The sequence below is a fragment of the Argentina anserina genome, chromosome 4, assembly GCF_933775445.1.
Source record: "Argentina anserina chromosome 4, drPotAnse1.1, whole genome shotgun sequence".
Classification (NCBI taxonomy): domain Eukaryota; kingdom Viridiplantae; phylum Streptophyta; class Magnoliopsida; order Rosales; family Rosaceae; genus Argentina; species Argentina anserina.
Window position 1 is genome coordinate 8168125 of NC_065875.1, and position 17603 is coordinate 8185727.

Here is a 17603-nt window from a genome sequence, read left to right on the forward strand (position 1 = left end):
TTTTCACCTTATATGTATTGTCTACGTATTACTTTTCACATACGTACGGGTTATGTATTACTTTTCATATACATACTGTTTACGTATTAATGTAAACTAATGTACTATATACACAGTAAATACTGTCAATAAATACAAATCACTGATTTACCTTTTAGAAATTACTTTTACAATTACTGTACGTAAAATAATTTTACATTCACCGTACGTAAAATAATTTTACATTTACTGTACGTAAATTATGTTTTATATTCACCGTACAGAAATCACGTTTTACAAAATTACTATTTGAAAATCACTGTTCACGCGCCACCTCCAGCGACCACGCGTGGCGCTCACGCGCCTCTCCACAGTGGCAGCGCATGGAGCTCACGCACTGCTCGAATCGCCGCGCGTGGCTTGCCCACCGCCGCCCAAAACCCCTCATTTTCTTCCCCTCCACGGCCCAAGGCCGCCTCTTACCCTCCTCACGCGCCGCCCTAGGCGGCGGTACCTCTCTCATCTCCTCCTCCTCTGATGTTCCCCAAAATCAATCCAAATCAACCAAAAACAACCACAATAATCACATTAAGCTAACCCTCACCTTGAGATGCCGGCGGATTCGAAATTGAGCAGCGGCGAGGCGGCGATGCGAGTTGAACTCCAATCGCCTCGCTGGTGGCACCAGAGATGAGGAGCGGCGATGGCGAGCTGGTCCATGTGCCCTAGCCTTGCCGGGGACGAAAGAGACAGCGGCGAGGATCGCAGGAGGGCTCGAGATGTCGGGCGGCTTCACGACGGCGAGACGAGGTGTGTCAAGCTCGAGGGTTGCTGCAGTGGACCGCGCGAAGTTCCTGGGGCAGGCGGTGATGGCCACGGCGGCCTGGGTCGGGAGATCGCCGGAGGCGTTCTTTGTGCGGGAGAGAATCGGGGAGAGAGAGAGAGAGAGAGAAGAGAGAGAGGGTTTGGCTGCGGGGGGTGAGGGGTTTTTGAAAATGGAAACCCTAATCCCTAAAATTCTCTTTTTGTACCAACTTCTAAAATCAGAAACTAACTTCCGCGGTTAATAACTTTCATGCACGACATCCAATTAAGACTCGTGACATGTCCACGAACTCGTATCGACGAGCTCTACAACTTTTGAGAAAGAAGTTTTCAGAAACGAGCGACAGAATAAAAATTGACTCTCGCGTCGCGGAAACGTAACGTTTTTCCGATTTAAATTTTCGCAGACGGTTTCGTGTTCGATTTTACGAAGTTGCGAAGCGAAACAAATGCGGTTCAATAAATTTACACACTTTATTAAAGTCTAAGAATTCAAATAATTAGTTCCGAAAAATCGGGTCATTACACCATAACATTGCAAATCTCGTGTTCAAGAACCCACCAACAATAAGCTTAATAAAAACACAATACTTACCCAATTCAATAACTCATCCCAAGAGGGTTCTTCCTGACATCAAAAGCCAATACCCATAATTACATTTTTAATAACAGGTTTCACCTGCAAAAATAAAAAATACTAGGCGGTCAATGCTACTGTGGATTAAGTAACTAAATAATTTAAACAGACGATCATAAACATTATTGTTTTCCCAATCATTCATGTCATAACTCTAATTCTCATATCCTAGGTAAACAGTTCAAGATCATTTACATAGTTTTTCAGTTTCCTCTTCAATTATGAACTAAAATTTATTATACACTCAAAAATGTACTTCTCATCATCTCAAATTAATAAAGTCTAGGAGCTTTACTTTTTTATACGTTCACCACTAACTTATTGGTAATGACCTCAAATAGGATCCCTGAATATAATCCTAATTAACACCTTAACTGTATAAATTGTTGTTCACTTGAGCAAGCAAGGGACAAAAGAATACTGCCTCACACTCAAATTTGTTTTGTATCAGCTGAAATCATATATGTTGATAATAGGGAGTATGTATTCATGAAAGTCAACTGTATATGTTCAAAAATGTAGCAGCTTCTTATGGATACTAACTATAATCATATGTAGCCAAAGCACATTGAATTTTAAGTGATGTTGTTTAGGAACCATATTCTGTAAGAGGAAAAAAAAATCAATTCAGTGAACTGAATGAATCAATGCTCATGCAATTGAAGCCAAAATCTCCCAATTTAAAAGCCAAAGAACGAAGTCCGTTATCAAAATTAATCAAATACAGAAATTCGATGTAACAAAAGAACTATGTTAAACTAGAGATGAAAGACTGAAACTTCACCTCAAAATTTATCCCATACAACCCGGAAAACCAATTGAACCTGCCACAATCACCATTGCATAAGTCGATAACCCAAATCACATAAATCAATGAAGCCACTCCTTTTATTAAAAACACAACTCTTCACACCTAATCCAAGGTACACAAATTTAAAGTCATACATAGAAATAATCATCAAACCTTTATGTATACATTTGCACAAGTCATCTCTTCACTTCAAATCCCAAATCTTAGACCCCTAAATAACATCCATACACAAAAATTGAATTTGAAATTTACAGAAATAACAATTTTAAACTTAAATTCCAATACAAAGCACTACGCTCCCATTAAACAGAATCAAAAGGACTAATGAAAAGGCCTTACATCAGATCAACCTTAATCCCAGATTACCGAGAAAGAAAAAGGACTAATCAATTCGAAAACTAAAACTGTAAACAACCATACCTATATACCACTGAAAAACCGACCAAATTGGACGTGCCACAATGACTAATGAATAAGTCAATAACCCAAACCATATAAATCAAACAGCGGAAGAAAACCCATCACCAAAACTCAAACTGGAGACTACGATCCAGAAGAAAGGAGAAGAAATAGATCGCCGAACCCAGAAACAAAACAACGACGAAGAAGAAAGAGCGGCTTACGCACCTTTGGATGACACTATCTCTAGGAAACTGAGCCACCAACAATCGAACAATTTTCTCTCCTTGTCTCTCTCTTTTCAGTCTCTGTTATGCGAGGATTGACGAAGACACAACAAACAACACGGCGTGCTCTCCTTTTTTTCTTCCTGAACAAAACATATGGTCAAAAATAAATCTCAGGAAAAATCAATTAATACGCAAAACTGATACCAATAGTGGAGAGGAATACGCAAACTGTTACTAATAGTGGGCTCAGTCACTGTATGGCACCTTGAACAAATATAAAATATAATCCAGGCACACTTTGTTGTTCAAATGTGCGAAAAAAAAAATGTGTGTTCATATCCTCTTATGGCCACAATTTACTTCTGTTGTGGCAACAAAAGTGTAGTTGTTGCTCACATTTGTGGTAGTGTGGTGATGCTGTAAAATGCCTATAGAACTGATGGAACTCAGAGAACTGATTGTTTGAGAATAACTGGCTAGTCTGGTTTTACTTCTACCACTGAAGAACTCATTGTTGAACTCTAGAAAGTCTCAAAACTTCCAAAGAAAACTAGCTAGCTACTTGACCCTGTACTCGACTTAGACAATGGATTTGCACATTAATTAGTTTAGTTGTTCACCTCCAGTGGAGTTTCCTCTAATTTCACCCTAGCTAGCTTAGGCATGTTTCACCATCTTTCGTTTCTTGACATACATATATACCTTCAGACTTTTTGATCCATAAAAGAAAATAATGATTTGATGGATGGTTTATCGCAGAGGCCCTTGAATATCATTTTTTAGGAGAAGCTACACTGGTTTGGATCATTTTACCTTCTGATGTCTTTTTTATCTTTTTTTTTTTTTCATCATGTTTATACAAATTTGGAACTTTGTTCCAAATACTTTGGACACAAACATGTCTTCTTTTCTTTTCTATGTACATCTATTTCACCCCTGCACCCATTAAGTACGCACAGTCAAAATTATGATTTCTGCTTCATACGTTGTCTGTGTAGGTCAAGTCAATCTGTATCACACACTATTTGTGCAGTTTTGAACATTGAATAAATCATTACTACCCAATCACAAAACCAGTGTGGGAGAACATTATAAATAATAAGACTCTCCATATGACAAAACAACCATCTCGATCTTAAACACTATTCTAGCTAGCTCAAGTAACACAAGATATGGATCAGAAGAAGCCCGAGGTTGTAGTGGTGGTGTCCCAGATTAAAACACAGACCAATGTGTCTAGTGAAGTGGAAAACAAAATGCTAGCTGATCAATATGGTGGATGTTCGACCAATTTCCCTCAGAGTTACAAGGCATCAGAGTTTGCAGACAAGCACAGTGGCACTTCGCAATTCGTTCTTAAGGAAGATGATGAGTTTGTTGACTTGGAGCAAGGGTATGGCACTCAGTATCAGACTCAAGTGAAGTCCAAGGAATCTGTGTAAGCTAATTAGAAAGTCTAACAACAATTGAATCAACTAGTATCAAGTATCGACATCTTTTAATTGTGTGCTCATAATATGGATTTCCTATTATTTCAGCTAATTTATGGAAATCTCTGACTATCCTAGTATCTGTCATATTCATATATGTTGGAGTTTAATTAGGTCTGTAACTCTGTATTTCAAATTCTAGTGGTTGTTGGCTTATAATAATTTTAGTACATTGTTTGAACTTTGAATATTATGAAGAACTACTAAAAATAATTTGAAGTCTTTGTATCATTTAACTTGTTCTTTCAGAAAACTCATGCATAACTGTTGCACTACCAGATGACATATGAGTAACTGTAATGTATTTTATCATTTATGAAAATTATGGTTTGTCACAACCCCGAAATTCGAATGATAAAAATTCAATTTTGAAGCCATGAAAACTCTAAAACAATCTCAAATATATTGAAATCATCTTCTCATAACAGTGTATCGAAACTGAGTCAACATCATGACTCAGTTGACTTGAATAATACACAACCAATGGAAATGTAAAATTCACTCAATCCTCACCGCGAACAGCAGAAAGAAATCTTTGACAATCTTCAGAGAAAGCCCTCTAATTCTGCGAATCCACATCTACAGAACTATCCCCTACACCATCGAATAGGTGCACCGGGATTGTAAACACAAACTCGGTAAGCTTTGCAGCTCGTATGCGTAAACCAACAGTATAACACACATAGTATACAAGAGAAAATACTGAATTCATTTAATTATAAATGCACTCATGAGTCACAGAACGGCCCATTTGGATGTTCAATAATATCTGAAAATATGAGTGCTCATGAGACATTGGGCAACCCATCTGTTTACCCAAAATACATTTATAATACGGGTACTCATCAGACCCAGGTACTCATCTGTTACCCCTCATGTAGTACGCCGCCAGACACTGGGCAACCCATTTGTTACCTAATATCCAAAAATATGGGTACTCATAAGCAGGTAACTCATCTATTACCCATCATGTAGTACACCGGCAGACAGACTAGAGCTCTAACTGAATCGTAACTGGTGCCCGGCCAAGGCTAGGTTCCGACATGCCAACACGTCCGAAGACATAAAACATGTCCGAAGACAGAATACGTTTTAACAAAACTCAATGTTAAAAAACCATGTACAATAACAATCCACCCATGTTATTATACTATAACAAACGACTCTTGCTCAAATAAAATAAATATAATTGCCACAATATAATTCATTTGGAAATAAGAACGTAACAATATATAATATAGCAACTCATATATATGTATCGTATTTACCATTTTATACAAATACACAACCCACTATATTATATACATGTCATAGTTCGATCTTTTTAAGGAAACGTAAATATGAGTCACCGCCAAGGGTAGACTCGTCATAGTGAGATTTACTCACATTCACCATTGTCCATAATCACTAAAACCTTTTTAAAATCATTTATTAAAATAGCGTTTCACTTACCCATGAACCGTAGACGATCAAATTCATGTAATTTAAACCAAAACATATTTTTAAAATAATTTTTATAAACTAGTGATGCAACGACTATGATGACAACTCAAACTAAATTCAATAATTATAATATTACTTCGATCATGATGATCATTGTGAGGTTTACTCACCTTATTTCCTGCGTGCAACTTCAACGACACTGAAAGTAATTTCCTCACTCGTTTCGTCGGTTACCTAATAGCATGATAAAATGCTTAGAAAACGATACGTAAAATATCAGGTGACGATTTCATTACAACTAAATGTTGTTCATAAAACATTGTTTACATAACACTGTTCATGTTTACTGTTCTACTAAACACTGTTCGGTTATACTTTTTACAAAACACTGTTCACAGATAATGTTCGTAATGTTCATGAACACTGTTCACAGTAATGTTCATGCGGCGCAACAGTTCACCGACCGCCACCAATGACCACCAAATTTCACCACTATAATCTAAATGACATTCCTAACAACTTCTTAGTTCACCACAAAGTCTAATTCTGAGCCTAAACACTTCAATTTAACAAAAACCGAAAAACCCCAATTTAAAACCTAGAATTTCTTTTCTTCGATTCTCCTATCACACAACGATTTGGGTAAATATTTTAGAGAGTTTGTAGTATGAAAGAAGACCTTCAAAATGAGACAAGAATCTTACCGATTGGTTGTTGAAGGAGGGAGATCCGACGAGTTGAAGTTCGGCGAAATATGCATTTTCAGGAGAACTTCTGGGCTTCACCGCTCCTAAACGGAGGCGAGATAGCGGGTGGCGCTGCCACCAATCGACAGGGGACGCAACAACCTTTCAAACGTGACCGGTGCGCTGCTCTATGGTGGCCGGACGGCGGAGATCTGGTGACCCGTGAACATTACCGATCTGAATTTCTGATTTTTCTCCCCCTTTTTCTCTTTAATTCCCCTATTTATACTATTTTCAAAACAATTAATCTTTCGAACCTTTTCGTTTTCATCCTCGTGAAATAAAATTGGACAATGACCAACTTAATAATATAAGGGAACTCATTGAAAATTAGATATGAATTTTCGGGGTATTACATGGTTTGAGTGAGATCTTTTAATTTGAATCTTAATTACTTTGACATAGTTTGAGGCAGAAACATGGTCTTTCTGGGTACAGAACAGTCTGAATATATTGAATTAGAATATGGCTATTAAATTGATGCTAATATGATCAATTTGTGAAATTTTGGTTCAAATGAAAAATTGATTTGATTTGTATTGTAATAACCCGATTTTTCCTGAACAATTATTGGATGATTTTAAATTTATAAAGTTTGTGAAACTCATTAAACGTGTTTGTATCGCCCTGCGACGTCGGAAATCGAAAACGGAAACGTTATCGGAACGTTTATTTAGAAAAACGTTACGTTTCCGCGACGTGAGTATCGACTTTTATTTCATCGCTTGTTTGTGAAAACTTCCTTCGCGAGAGTTGTAGAGCTCGTCGATACGCGTTCGTGGACACATCAAGCGTTCTAATCGGATATCGTACGTGAAAGTTATTGACGATTGAAGTTAGTTTCCGATTATAGAAATGGGTATAAAAGGAAACTTTTAAAGAGTAGGGTTTCCATTTTCGGAAACCCTCTCTCTCTCTCTTCACCCCGCGCCTCCCTCTCTCCTTTCCTCTCTCTCTCTCCCCCCGAGTTCCCTCTCTCTCCGGCGATCTCCCTCACCGGCCATCCGTGCCTCTCACCGCCGGCCTAGGAAGCGTCGCACCATCCTACAAAGTCGACGCATCCTCTAGCGCCGCCGTGCGACGCCGCCAACTTCTGCGTTTCTCCTCTGCCGCAGTCAAGCCCATCTCCGGTGGTTCTCAGCTCAAATCAAGGTGTGATTAGCCTAGGTTGTTTGTTGTGATGTTGTTGTTGAAATTTTGGGTTGATTTGTGGTGTTTTGGTGAGATATCGGAGGTGGAGGAGGAGGGGAGGTTACCGCCGCCTTAGGCGGCGCGTGTGGATGTGTGGAGGTGGCTAGGCACGGCGTGAGGCCGTGGGGAGGAAGAGGGGGAAGAGAGGAGGAGAAATGGGGCGGCGGTGGCATGCTACGCGCCGGTCGCTTGCTCAGCGCGTGGGCCCCACGCGCTGCCACAGTGAGTGGCGCGTGAGGGCCACGCGCGGTCGCCGGAGGTGGCGCGTGAACCCCACACGCCGCCACGTGCGTCGGCACGTGAATAGTATTTTCGAAAACAGTAATTTTGTAAAATTTATTTTTACGTACGGTAAATGTAAAAAGTAATTTATGCACAGTAAATGTAAAATTTATTTACATTCAGTAAATATAAATAAAAATTACATTCAGTAAATATAAAAGTAATTTCGGAAGGGTAAATCGGTAATTATTATTTACTGAGACAGTATTTACATTTGAATAGTATGTATAACGTACAGAAATACGTATACAGTATGTACATGTACATAAATACGTAATGGATATGTATTTGTACATAAATACGTAAATAGTAACTCCGTGAACAGTAAATTATTATTACTGTTTCGGCATTTAAGGTTTACGTGACGATTTTAAATTCTTTTCTTATCTTTTCAAGGTGATTAATAATTCAAGTAAAGGATTTACTTTCGGAATCGTGGAATTACGCTCGAGATTATAAGGTGAGTAAAATCTCACATTTACGAATCTACCCTTGCGGAGATTCAAGATTATGCTGAATTTTAAAGAAAGAAATATGACATGTATATGATATAGTAGAATATATATTTGTATAAATGGTAAATAGGTACATATATATAGTTTGCTATATTATATACTGTCATGATTTTGTTGTGAATATGTTCATTTGGTGATGAGGTTTATATATCGAGCATGTGATTTGATTTGTACAATATGACATGATGATTATTGTACGTGATTTTAACATTGAGTTTTGTTAAAATGTGTTTTAAGTCTTCGGACGCGTTTGTCTTCAGACGTGTTTTATGTCTTCGGACGAGTTATGTCTTCGGACGTGTTTATGTTTTCGGACCAGTCTTCGGACGTGTTTGGAATGTCGGAATGTAGCCTTTGGCCGGACGAAAGTTACGATACAGTAGAGCTCTAGTCTGTCTGCCGGGTTACTGCATATGAGGTAACAGATGGGTTATCGGCTTATGAGTACCCATATATTTTTGATATTGGATGACAAATGGTTGTCCAATGTCGGCGGCGTACTACATGAGGGGTAACAAAGGGGTACCAGCGCTCATGAGTACCCGTATTATAAATGCATTTGGGTAAACATAGGGGTTGCCCAATTCTCATGAGTACATATATTTTCATATTATTAGACAACCAGATGGGCCGTCTAATGAGTCATGAGTGCATTTATATTTGTTGATTTGTGGATTTTCGTATATATTGATATGCGAGTTATATTGTTGTTTTACTCATACGAGCTACAAAGCTTACCGGGTTTGTGTTTACAATCCCGGTGCACCTATTCGATGGTGTATGAGATAACTCCGCAGGTGTGGATTAGCGGAAATCGACGGACCGCTCAGAGGACATGAAGTTATATATTTCCATCTTGTGGTGAGGACCTTGTGTGGATTTCTTTGTGAGGATTATACATTTCTATTTGTTATAATGTTAAATTATAAATTTTAGTTTGTAATAATCGGTTTGACTGAGTTGTATTTTGAACTCAGAGATAATCCGCTGTGACATTTAAATGATTTCGATTCATTGAGATTGTTTTAGTGTTTTTCAATACTTCGAAATTTAAGTTTCATACTCGAAATTTCCAGATCGTGACATGTATAATCATATACAATTCAATTATTATTTCTCAGATTCAAAGGACTCATTTTGAAAGTTTTTATTGCTTTTTTACTAGGCAAATGAAAACAAACTTCCACAAAGCTAATTTGTTTCTATCAATGAACCAATGTACCCAAAGGCCAAACCTGTTTCATCGAAAAATAACTGATATGGCATGTCATACCTATGAGGCCATGAGGATATCCAGCCAGAATACTGATATAGTGTTTATTTTTACTGATTCAGTGTTTCTATTAAGTTGCAGATTTTGCTACTACCCAGGCACGGACCTAGGGAGGGGCTGAGGTCTGCTGCACTCCTCTCAAGTTTTGGGGAAATGTTTTGCAGGATGTATGTATATATTGTGTTTGTAGTTCAGCAGCTGTCAGTGTTTGAAAACAAAAAAAAAAACGACAAGAAGAAAGGTAGAAGAAGCAATTGTTTGATTAAAAGAACGACCTGTAGTTGAGTATAATCAAATTATTTGAGCAAAAAGCAGCAATAAGGTGATTAAGGTCTCTCTAAAGACCGGTCTTCTAACTACTTGTCCTTCAACCCTTCTCCTTATCACATCCGCAAAGAGAGCTCTTTGGAATTCAATACTCTACTTCCATTTTCTTCTCATCTCATTCTCCCGATTTTATTCAAGGTATTACACTTACATTTTTCCCGTAACAGAATTTGTATTAAAGTAGACTAGCCTGTACTCGTATAAATTTCCACGGATTACAAAATTACTTTAAAAAAAAAGTTAGTTTTAGTTTGTCTATTTTCCACTACCCATAATATTCTCCTACTTCGCCTACATTTTCACATTTTTTCTTAATCTTATTTTACCTTAATTTTGGTAGTTTACCATATTATCCTTCCCACATAGTATTTTCTCTATTTATTTTTTATTTTTTTTATCTCTAACATAGTCATTTTGGAGACTTTGAAATTTTGGTGTAGCTATTGACATCAAAATCACGCTTCCAATTATAGTAGTGGAGAGGAGAAAAATTTTAAGAATAATTTTCTTGTTGTGCAAAGGTAAATCTAGCCCATCTCGGTTTTCAATCCTGGTTCCGTGCCTGTTACTACCTACAAGTCTATAACATAAGCAAATTGTCACGACCCAAAATTCAAGTATGAAACTCGAATTTCGACGTCCTGAAAAACTCTAAAACAATCTCAATAAATCGAAATCGTTTTAATGTCACCGTGGATCATTACTGAGTTCACAATACGACTCAGACAAACCAATTATTACAAACTAAATTTATAATTCAACATTACATCAAATGGAAATGTAATAATCCTCACAAATTCTCACACAAATCCACACAAATCCTCACCACAAGATGGAAAATGAACGACTTCGAATCTTCAGAGTTGTCTTTTGATTTCCACTAATCGACACCTGCGGAATTATCCCCTACACCATCGAATAGGTGCACCGGGATTGTAAACAGAAACCCGGTAAGTTTTACAACTCGTATGAGTAAAATAACAAATACCACTCATATCAATATATACGAAAATCCAAAAATCAACAAATATAAATGCACTCATGACAAATTAGACGGCTTATCTGGTTGTCTAATAATGTAAAAATTTATGAACTCATGAGAATTGGGCAACCCCTCTGTTTACCCAAATGTATTTATAATACGAGTACTCATGAGCGCTGGTACACCTCTGTTACCCCTCATTTAGTACGCCGCCGACATTGGACAACAATCTGTCATCCAATATCAAAAATATATGGGTACTCATAAGCCGATAACCCATATGTTACCTCATATGCAGTACCCCGGCAGACGGCTGAATCGTAACTTTCGCCCGGCCAAAGGCTAGGTTCCGACATGCCAAACACGTCCGAAGACATAAACTCGTTCGAAGACTAAAAACTCGTCCGAAAACATAAAACACGTCTGAAGACAAAAACTCGTCCGAAGACATCAATCACGTCTGAAGACCAAAAACTCGTCCGAAGACATAAAACACGTCTGAAGACAAAACATTTTAACAAACTCCATGTTAAAACCACATATAATAATGATCGCATCATATTGTACAAATTAAATCGACATACTCTATATAATCTCATCATCAAAATGAACATATTCACAACGAAATCAAGACAGTAAATAATATAGCAAACTATATATATGTACCTATTTACCATTTATACAAATATATATTCCACTATATCATATACCTGTCATATTTCATTCTTAAAAATTCTGCGTAAATGTGAGATTTTACTCACCTTATAATCTCAAGCGTAATTCCACGAATTCCGAAAGTAATTTTTTTTCTTGAATTATCGATCACCTTGAAAAGATAAGAAAATAATTTAGAATCGTTACATAAACCTTAGATGCCGAAACAGTAATATTATTTTACTGTTTAGCAATTTCTGGTTTTACGAAATTACTGTTCACATATTTACTATTCACATATTTTTGTACAAATACACATCAATTACGTATTCATGTATGCGTACATACTGTTTACGTATTTCTGTACGTATACATACTATTCAAATGTAAATATTGTCTCAGTAAATAATAATTACTTATTTACCTTTCCGAAATTACTTTTTACATTTACTGAAAGTAATTTACATTTATATTTACTGTACGTAAAATAAATTTACATTTACAGTACGTAAATCACTTTTTACATTCACCGTTGTAAAAATAAATTTTACAAATTTACTGTGTCGAAAACACGTCGGGCCCATGCGCAGAGCACGCCACCGCCGCCCCTAATCTCTTCCTTTCTTCCCCCTCTTTCTCCCCACGGCCTCACTCCGCCCCTAGACCACTCCACGCCCCCACACGTGCCGCCCTAGGCGGCGGTGTTCACCCTTCCACTCCCTCCTCCGATCTCCCAAAAATTCAACCCATTTCAATCAAAAATCCTCAACAATTCATCACAACATTCACACGAAGTTAACCCTCACCTCAATCGACGATTTGGACTGTCGGATTCACCGGAGAAGCTCAAGGAATCGCTGTGGAGTCTCGGATTCGAGGGGGAGCGGTTGACGGTGCTGCAGCTCAATTCGAGCCTCTCCTCCAGTGGAATCACGTCGAGGGGTGAGAGAGGAAGCTCGCCAACTTGCCTCCTAGCTCGCGCGGCGTCGGCGACGTCGAGATCGGCGGGGCCGAGGCTATGCTTTGTCGTCGCTGCTCGATCTCCGCCTAGGGTGGGTCGTCGCTACCACCGGTCGACTCGTCTTGGCCGTGCGGTCCCAATGACACCGGCGGTGTCGAGCATTGTGGCCGATGGAGGGAGATCGCCGGCGTGGGAGGTGAGGGTCAGGGAGAGAGAAAATCGCGAGGGGAGAGAGAGAGAGAGAAAAGGGGGCGGGTTAAGGGTTTCCAGAAATGGAAACCCTGATCCCTAAAATTTTCTATTTATACTCGTTTCCAAAATCGGAAACTACTTCCGTCGTTAATAACTTTCACGTACGACGTCCGATTCGAACGCGTGACGCGTCCACGAACTCGTATCGACGAGCTCTACGACTTTCGTGAAAGAAGTTTTCACAAACGATTGACAGAGTAAAAGTCGATATTCATGTCGCGGAAACGTAACGTTTTCCTAAATAAACGTTCCGATAACATTTCCGTTTCTGATTTACCACTTCGCTAAATAAACAAAAGTCGTTTAAATGAATTTCACCAATTTATAAACTTAAAAACAATTCCATAAACGTTCCGAAAAATCGGGTTATTACACAAATATAATTAAAATTAAAAGTGTGACATTCTATGTTAGTTGTATCTGCAACAATAGGTAAGGTAGCTCCAGTAAATTTAGTGTAACTGAGAAAGAAGAAAAAAAGCAGAATGAGAACATATGGAGATTCTTGCGCTTTGTATAAACTTATGGCATTAGGAACTTTTACAGTGGACTTTGTTTGAAAGGTTCAGTAGCTTTCACAGGTCAGATCAATAAAAGGGAAAATGCAAATTCCGTCGTGTTGATTTATTGCTGTCATTCAGTCCTTGTACCATAACACTTTCAAGATAAAATACCAGTTAAAGAGCATCAAATATTAATTTCTAAAATTACAAAGCTAGGGGTGCAATGGTGCTTCGATCAACATGCTTCATCTGAACTGATAAGTGAAGCGGCCGCGGTAACTTTAGTATATTCAACACTTTCTTGCATTTCAAGCTCTTCTCCATGAGTCTCCTTGCAATCATAGTAAAGGACGGTATATGCCATTAGTGAAAACATCCTGATCAAGGACATTGAGTTTAAAATGAGCAATGGAATTACTATTTCACTTCCTGAAAATGCGGTATCGCTAATCTTCTTCAAACCGTAGACCACAGCAACAGAGAATGCTCCGAAAAGAATATTCAGGCCAAACCCTCGTACCATAGATCCTCTGATAAGCTGTCCGGCTCTCCCTAGGGCATCAATGCCCCATTTTTCCTCAAGTACTGAAATAATGAGTGCTAAATTCCAAACAACAGCAAGATAAGCTTGGAAAATAACAGCTACAATTAGTACTATTATAGAGAAACTAGAAAGTGTGAACATATGACTGGAAAACACGACCAAAGGAACCATAAATGCTGTAAGAAATACACAATAGCCTAGATGAAGCAGCATTATGTAAAACCAAGTGACAAACGGTCTTTTAAACAATTTCACCACCCTCGGTAGGACTTCCTTGACAGATACGTTTTTACCACAGTATGTTACCCCTGATGCTAAGATTGATGGGATAGCAAAAATTAGAGAGGTAAAGGAGAATGCTAGAATGAAAATCGCCTCTAGTCCCACGACTAATCGGAGGTCAGTTTTCAAGGAACTTAAAAGGTAGCCAAATTCAGGGCTACCAGACTCTGTCAAGCTTAGGACTAGGATCGTTGCCTTGACAATGAAGCTCTCAAGTGGCGGTTTCACTGAGAAGATATTGATCAACAAAAGGATAGAACTAAGAAACATCATGAGTATAATGATAGAGGACATGAGTTTCCCATTTCTCAAGAAAGGTTTTGGAGCTTCCCTTAGTATGCCTACCAAACCCAATAGGTTATAGAACTTTACTGGGGAAGGACTGATATGGTTCAGAAATTTAGTATTTGAATCCATCATCATTGTGGTGTTAAGTTTAAAGACCTACACTAAGTACAAGCTCTTATACTCGAATACACAATGCCAGGAAGGAAGTAGAAAGATTGATAATAGTTGCAATCTGATACAGAACACCATGATATTCCTTCTATATAGGGAACTATATAAACATGAAATTCATGAAACTGATGACAAAAACAAGAAATATTGGGGCAAAAACAAGGGAGTGGTGAGATAAACAATGCGCATTCGTGGGAAACTAAAAAGAAGTCTGCTGCAGAATAAAATGTTTGATCTCCTGATTCATTCACAGAGTCAATCTGGAGATCTCATTTTTGGAATAGAAGGGGTCAATGATGATAGGTGAAAGTAAATGTGGAACCATGCATGTGTTTAACTCCAGTAACTTAAGATCCAAACGGACTTGGATTAAAGTTGACTCTACAAGGTGTATGTCTATAGCTTGGTATTGCCGGCAACAGGCGCTTGGATAATGTTAAACAAATTGTCCATTTGGACTTGAAAGAGCTCTGAAGTATTTCTTAGTCATGAAAGTGTAGGATTCTTAACTCAGACCTATTGATTTACTTCTAGGCCAAGAAAATAAGACAATCTTTATCCATTGAATAACGTTGTGCATGATTCATGATAGTTACTGTGAAAATGACAGAGTTACAGCATATGATTAAGGGAGGAAAATAGTCGAAAGTCAATGCTGAGGGAAAAGGGACAAAGGACTTGGTCCATCCTCTAGCCTCTGAAGGTTTTCAAGTGTTACTTTGCAATGTGTTTATTTCTATCTCCACTGTAAGGAAAATTGTTTGATGATCAGTGTGGTGAATAATTGAGAGACCAATCCTACACATGTTTGTGATTTCAAGTATCAAAACATGAACAATCATATTCATATAAGCAAGGTTTAATTACAATATTACATTATAAACCCCAAGCATGGACTGCATGGCAAGAACTGTAGATGTGCTTACAAAGTTACTACAGAAGCAAAAACATTGGTATATAACAGAAAGTGATCGTCTTCGTCAAACTACATCTTCATTGATAAGAGGGGTAGCAGAAGAGGAGACCTTAGTATATTCCGAGCTTCCATGAAGTTCAAGCTCTTCTACATGAGTCGCCTTGGACTCATAGTACAGGACTGTGTATGCCATTCGTGACACCATAGTTACGAGGCAGAAGACAGAGTTGAAGAGGAGCAATGGAACAATCACGGCTTTTACTGGTACAGCTTTGGCAAGAGTTGTATACAAAACAAATAACACCAATGAGGAGGTGGCCAAAACAAGATTGAGAAAAAACCCTCGTAGCTTTGATCCCTTAATAAGCTGTCCAGCTTTTCCAAGTGCCTCAATGCCACATTTCTCTTCTAGTATTGAAACAACTAATGCTAAATTCCAAACAACAGCTAGATAAGTTCGGACAACTAGAGCTAAAAGGCATGGGATTATAGTGAAAGCAGATACAGTGAGCTTAAGATTGAAAATAAGCACCAAAGGAAGAACAAATGCAAGGAGAATCGAAAAGTAGCCTAAATCAAGCATTGTTATGAAGAACCATGTAACAATTGGTCTTTTCAACGATTTCAATGCCTTTGGTAGAAGTTCCTTGATGCACAAGTCTTTCCACAGTACGAAACTGCTGATGCTAAGATTGAGGCTGTTGCAAAAAACAACGACGTAATAGACATTGTCAACATGAAAATCCATTCTACTCCGAAAAATAATCGGAAGTCGAACTGGGCAGCAGTTAGAAGATGGGAGAATCCAGCGCCTCCAGGACTTGTAGCTGCCATGAAGCTTGCCTTCATTACAAAATCAGTGACTATTGGTTTGATGGAGTAGAAATGGCTTACCAAGAGGAAAGAACTAACAAGTATTATGAGAAGGGTGATGGAGGACAAAGCCTTCCCATTTCTGGAGAAAAGCTTGCAGGATCCCTTTGGAGTCCCAGGAAATCCAAGAACATGTTAAACTTCATCGAAATAAAAAGGATCAATACTTTTCAGAGCTTCTAAATCTTTTATGCACTGCGAAAGTACAATGGTTAGCATATTCATATTACGTTTTTCTTCATTGTCAGAATCGACTATTCTAATTTAGTAATTTTTCCTTAAGACCAAGTCATCTATTCTATTATATCCTACTACTTCCTAGCTACTTCATTGTCCACATGGAGAAGTTTAACGTCTTGCGCAAGCCGGAATGGCACCACTGCTAAACAGTGGTGGATCCAGAATTTAAGACCTGGGTGGGCTTAAAAATTTTATTTGAGAAATTCAACGCAATGTCGATATTAAAACAGTAGAATGAATTCGAGAGAATAATTGTAATTTTATTGATAGATATATGACCTTATATATAGACATTACATCAACGATCTCGATAAATCAAGAATAAAATAACATTTTTTAACTAGCTAGGCTATACTAATTAGGACAAGATACACCAAAAATGTATATGAGATGATTCTCTTATAAAAATCTCCCATGTATCGCGATCCTAATATGACATAGTGCAATACTGTTGCCTCGGTTAAAACTTTGTCAAGTAAAACAAAAACCTCTTAGGTAAAATTAAAAGCTTTGGTCGAAAGAGAGAAAGAACACAACGCACTAACTACAAATGATCAATGCATGTGACGTAGACTCCCTCTGATGTCTACAAAACTGCTCTCCCTAATCTTTAACTCAATCTTGGAGCTCTGATAGACAACACAAGCTAATGCGTCTCACATGCTTCACAAATGTGGATTTTGGAAGAGACTTAGTAAACAAATCTGCCACATTATTCTTAAAATGAATCTAATTAATTTAGATATTCAACATCTCTTGTTGTTGCTGATTATAAAAGAACTTTGGCGA

The 17603-nt window shown here is 38.0% G+C and overlaps 2 protein-coding genes and 1 long non-coding RNA gene across 3 annotated transcripts; all 3 read right to left on the bottom strand.

Moving 5' to 3' along the window:
- Positions 1 to 1254: 1254 nt before the first annotated feature.
- LOC126789810 (uncharacterized) lies at positions 1255 to 3017 on the bottom strand. Its single transcript, XR_007671623.1, has 3 exons — positions 2880 to 3017; positions 2226 to 2265; positions 1255 to 1483 (listed from the first exon to the last, which is right to left on the bottom strand). It is a non-coding gene; the product is annotated as an uncharacterized LOC126789810 (long non-coding RNA).
- Positions 3018 to 13735: 10718 nt separating this feature from the next.
- On the bottom strand, positions 13736 to 14599 carry LOC126792124 (uncharacterized). Its single transcript, XM_050518611.1, has one exon. It carries the CDS (start codon positions 14597 to 14599, stop codon positions 13736 to 13738), a length of 864 nt encoding a protein of 287 aa, XP_050374568.1.
- A 1040-nt stretch (positions 14600 to 15639) lies between these two features.
- Positions 15640 to 16729, bottom strand: LOC126789800 (uncharacterized). The gene has a single exon (XM_050515853.1). The coding sequence runs from the start codon at positions 16447 to 16449 to the stop codon at positions 15766 to 15768; it is 684 nt and encodes a 227-aa protein (XP_050371810.1). The 5' UTR covers positions 16450 to 16729; the 3' UTR covers positions 15640 to 15765.
- Positions 16730 to 17603: the final 874 nt, after the last annotated feature.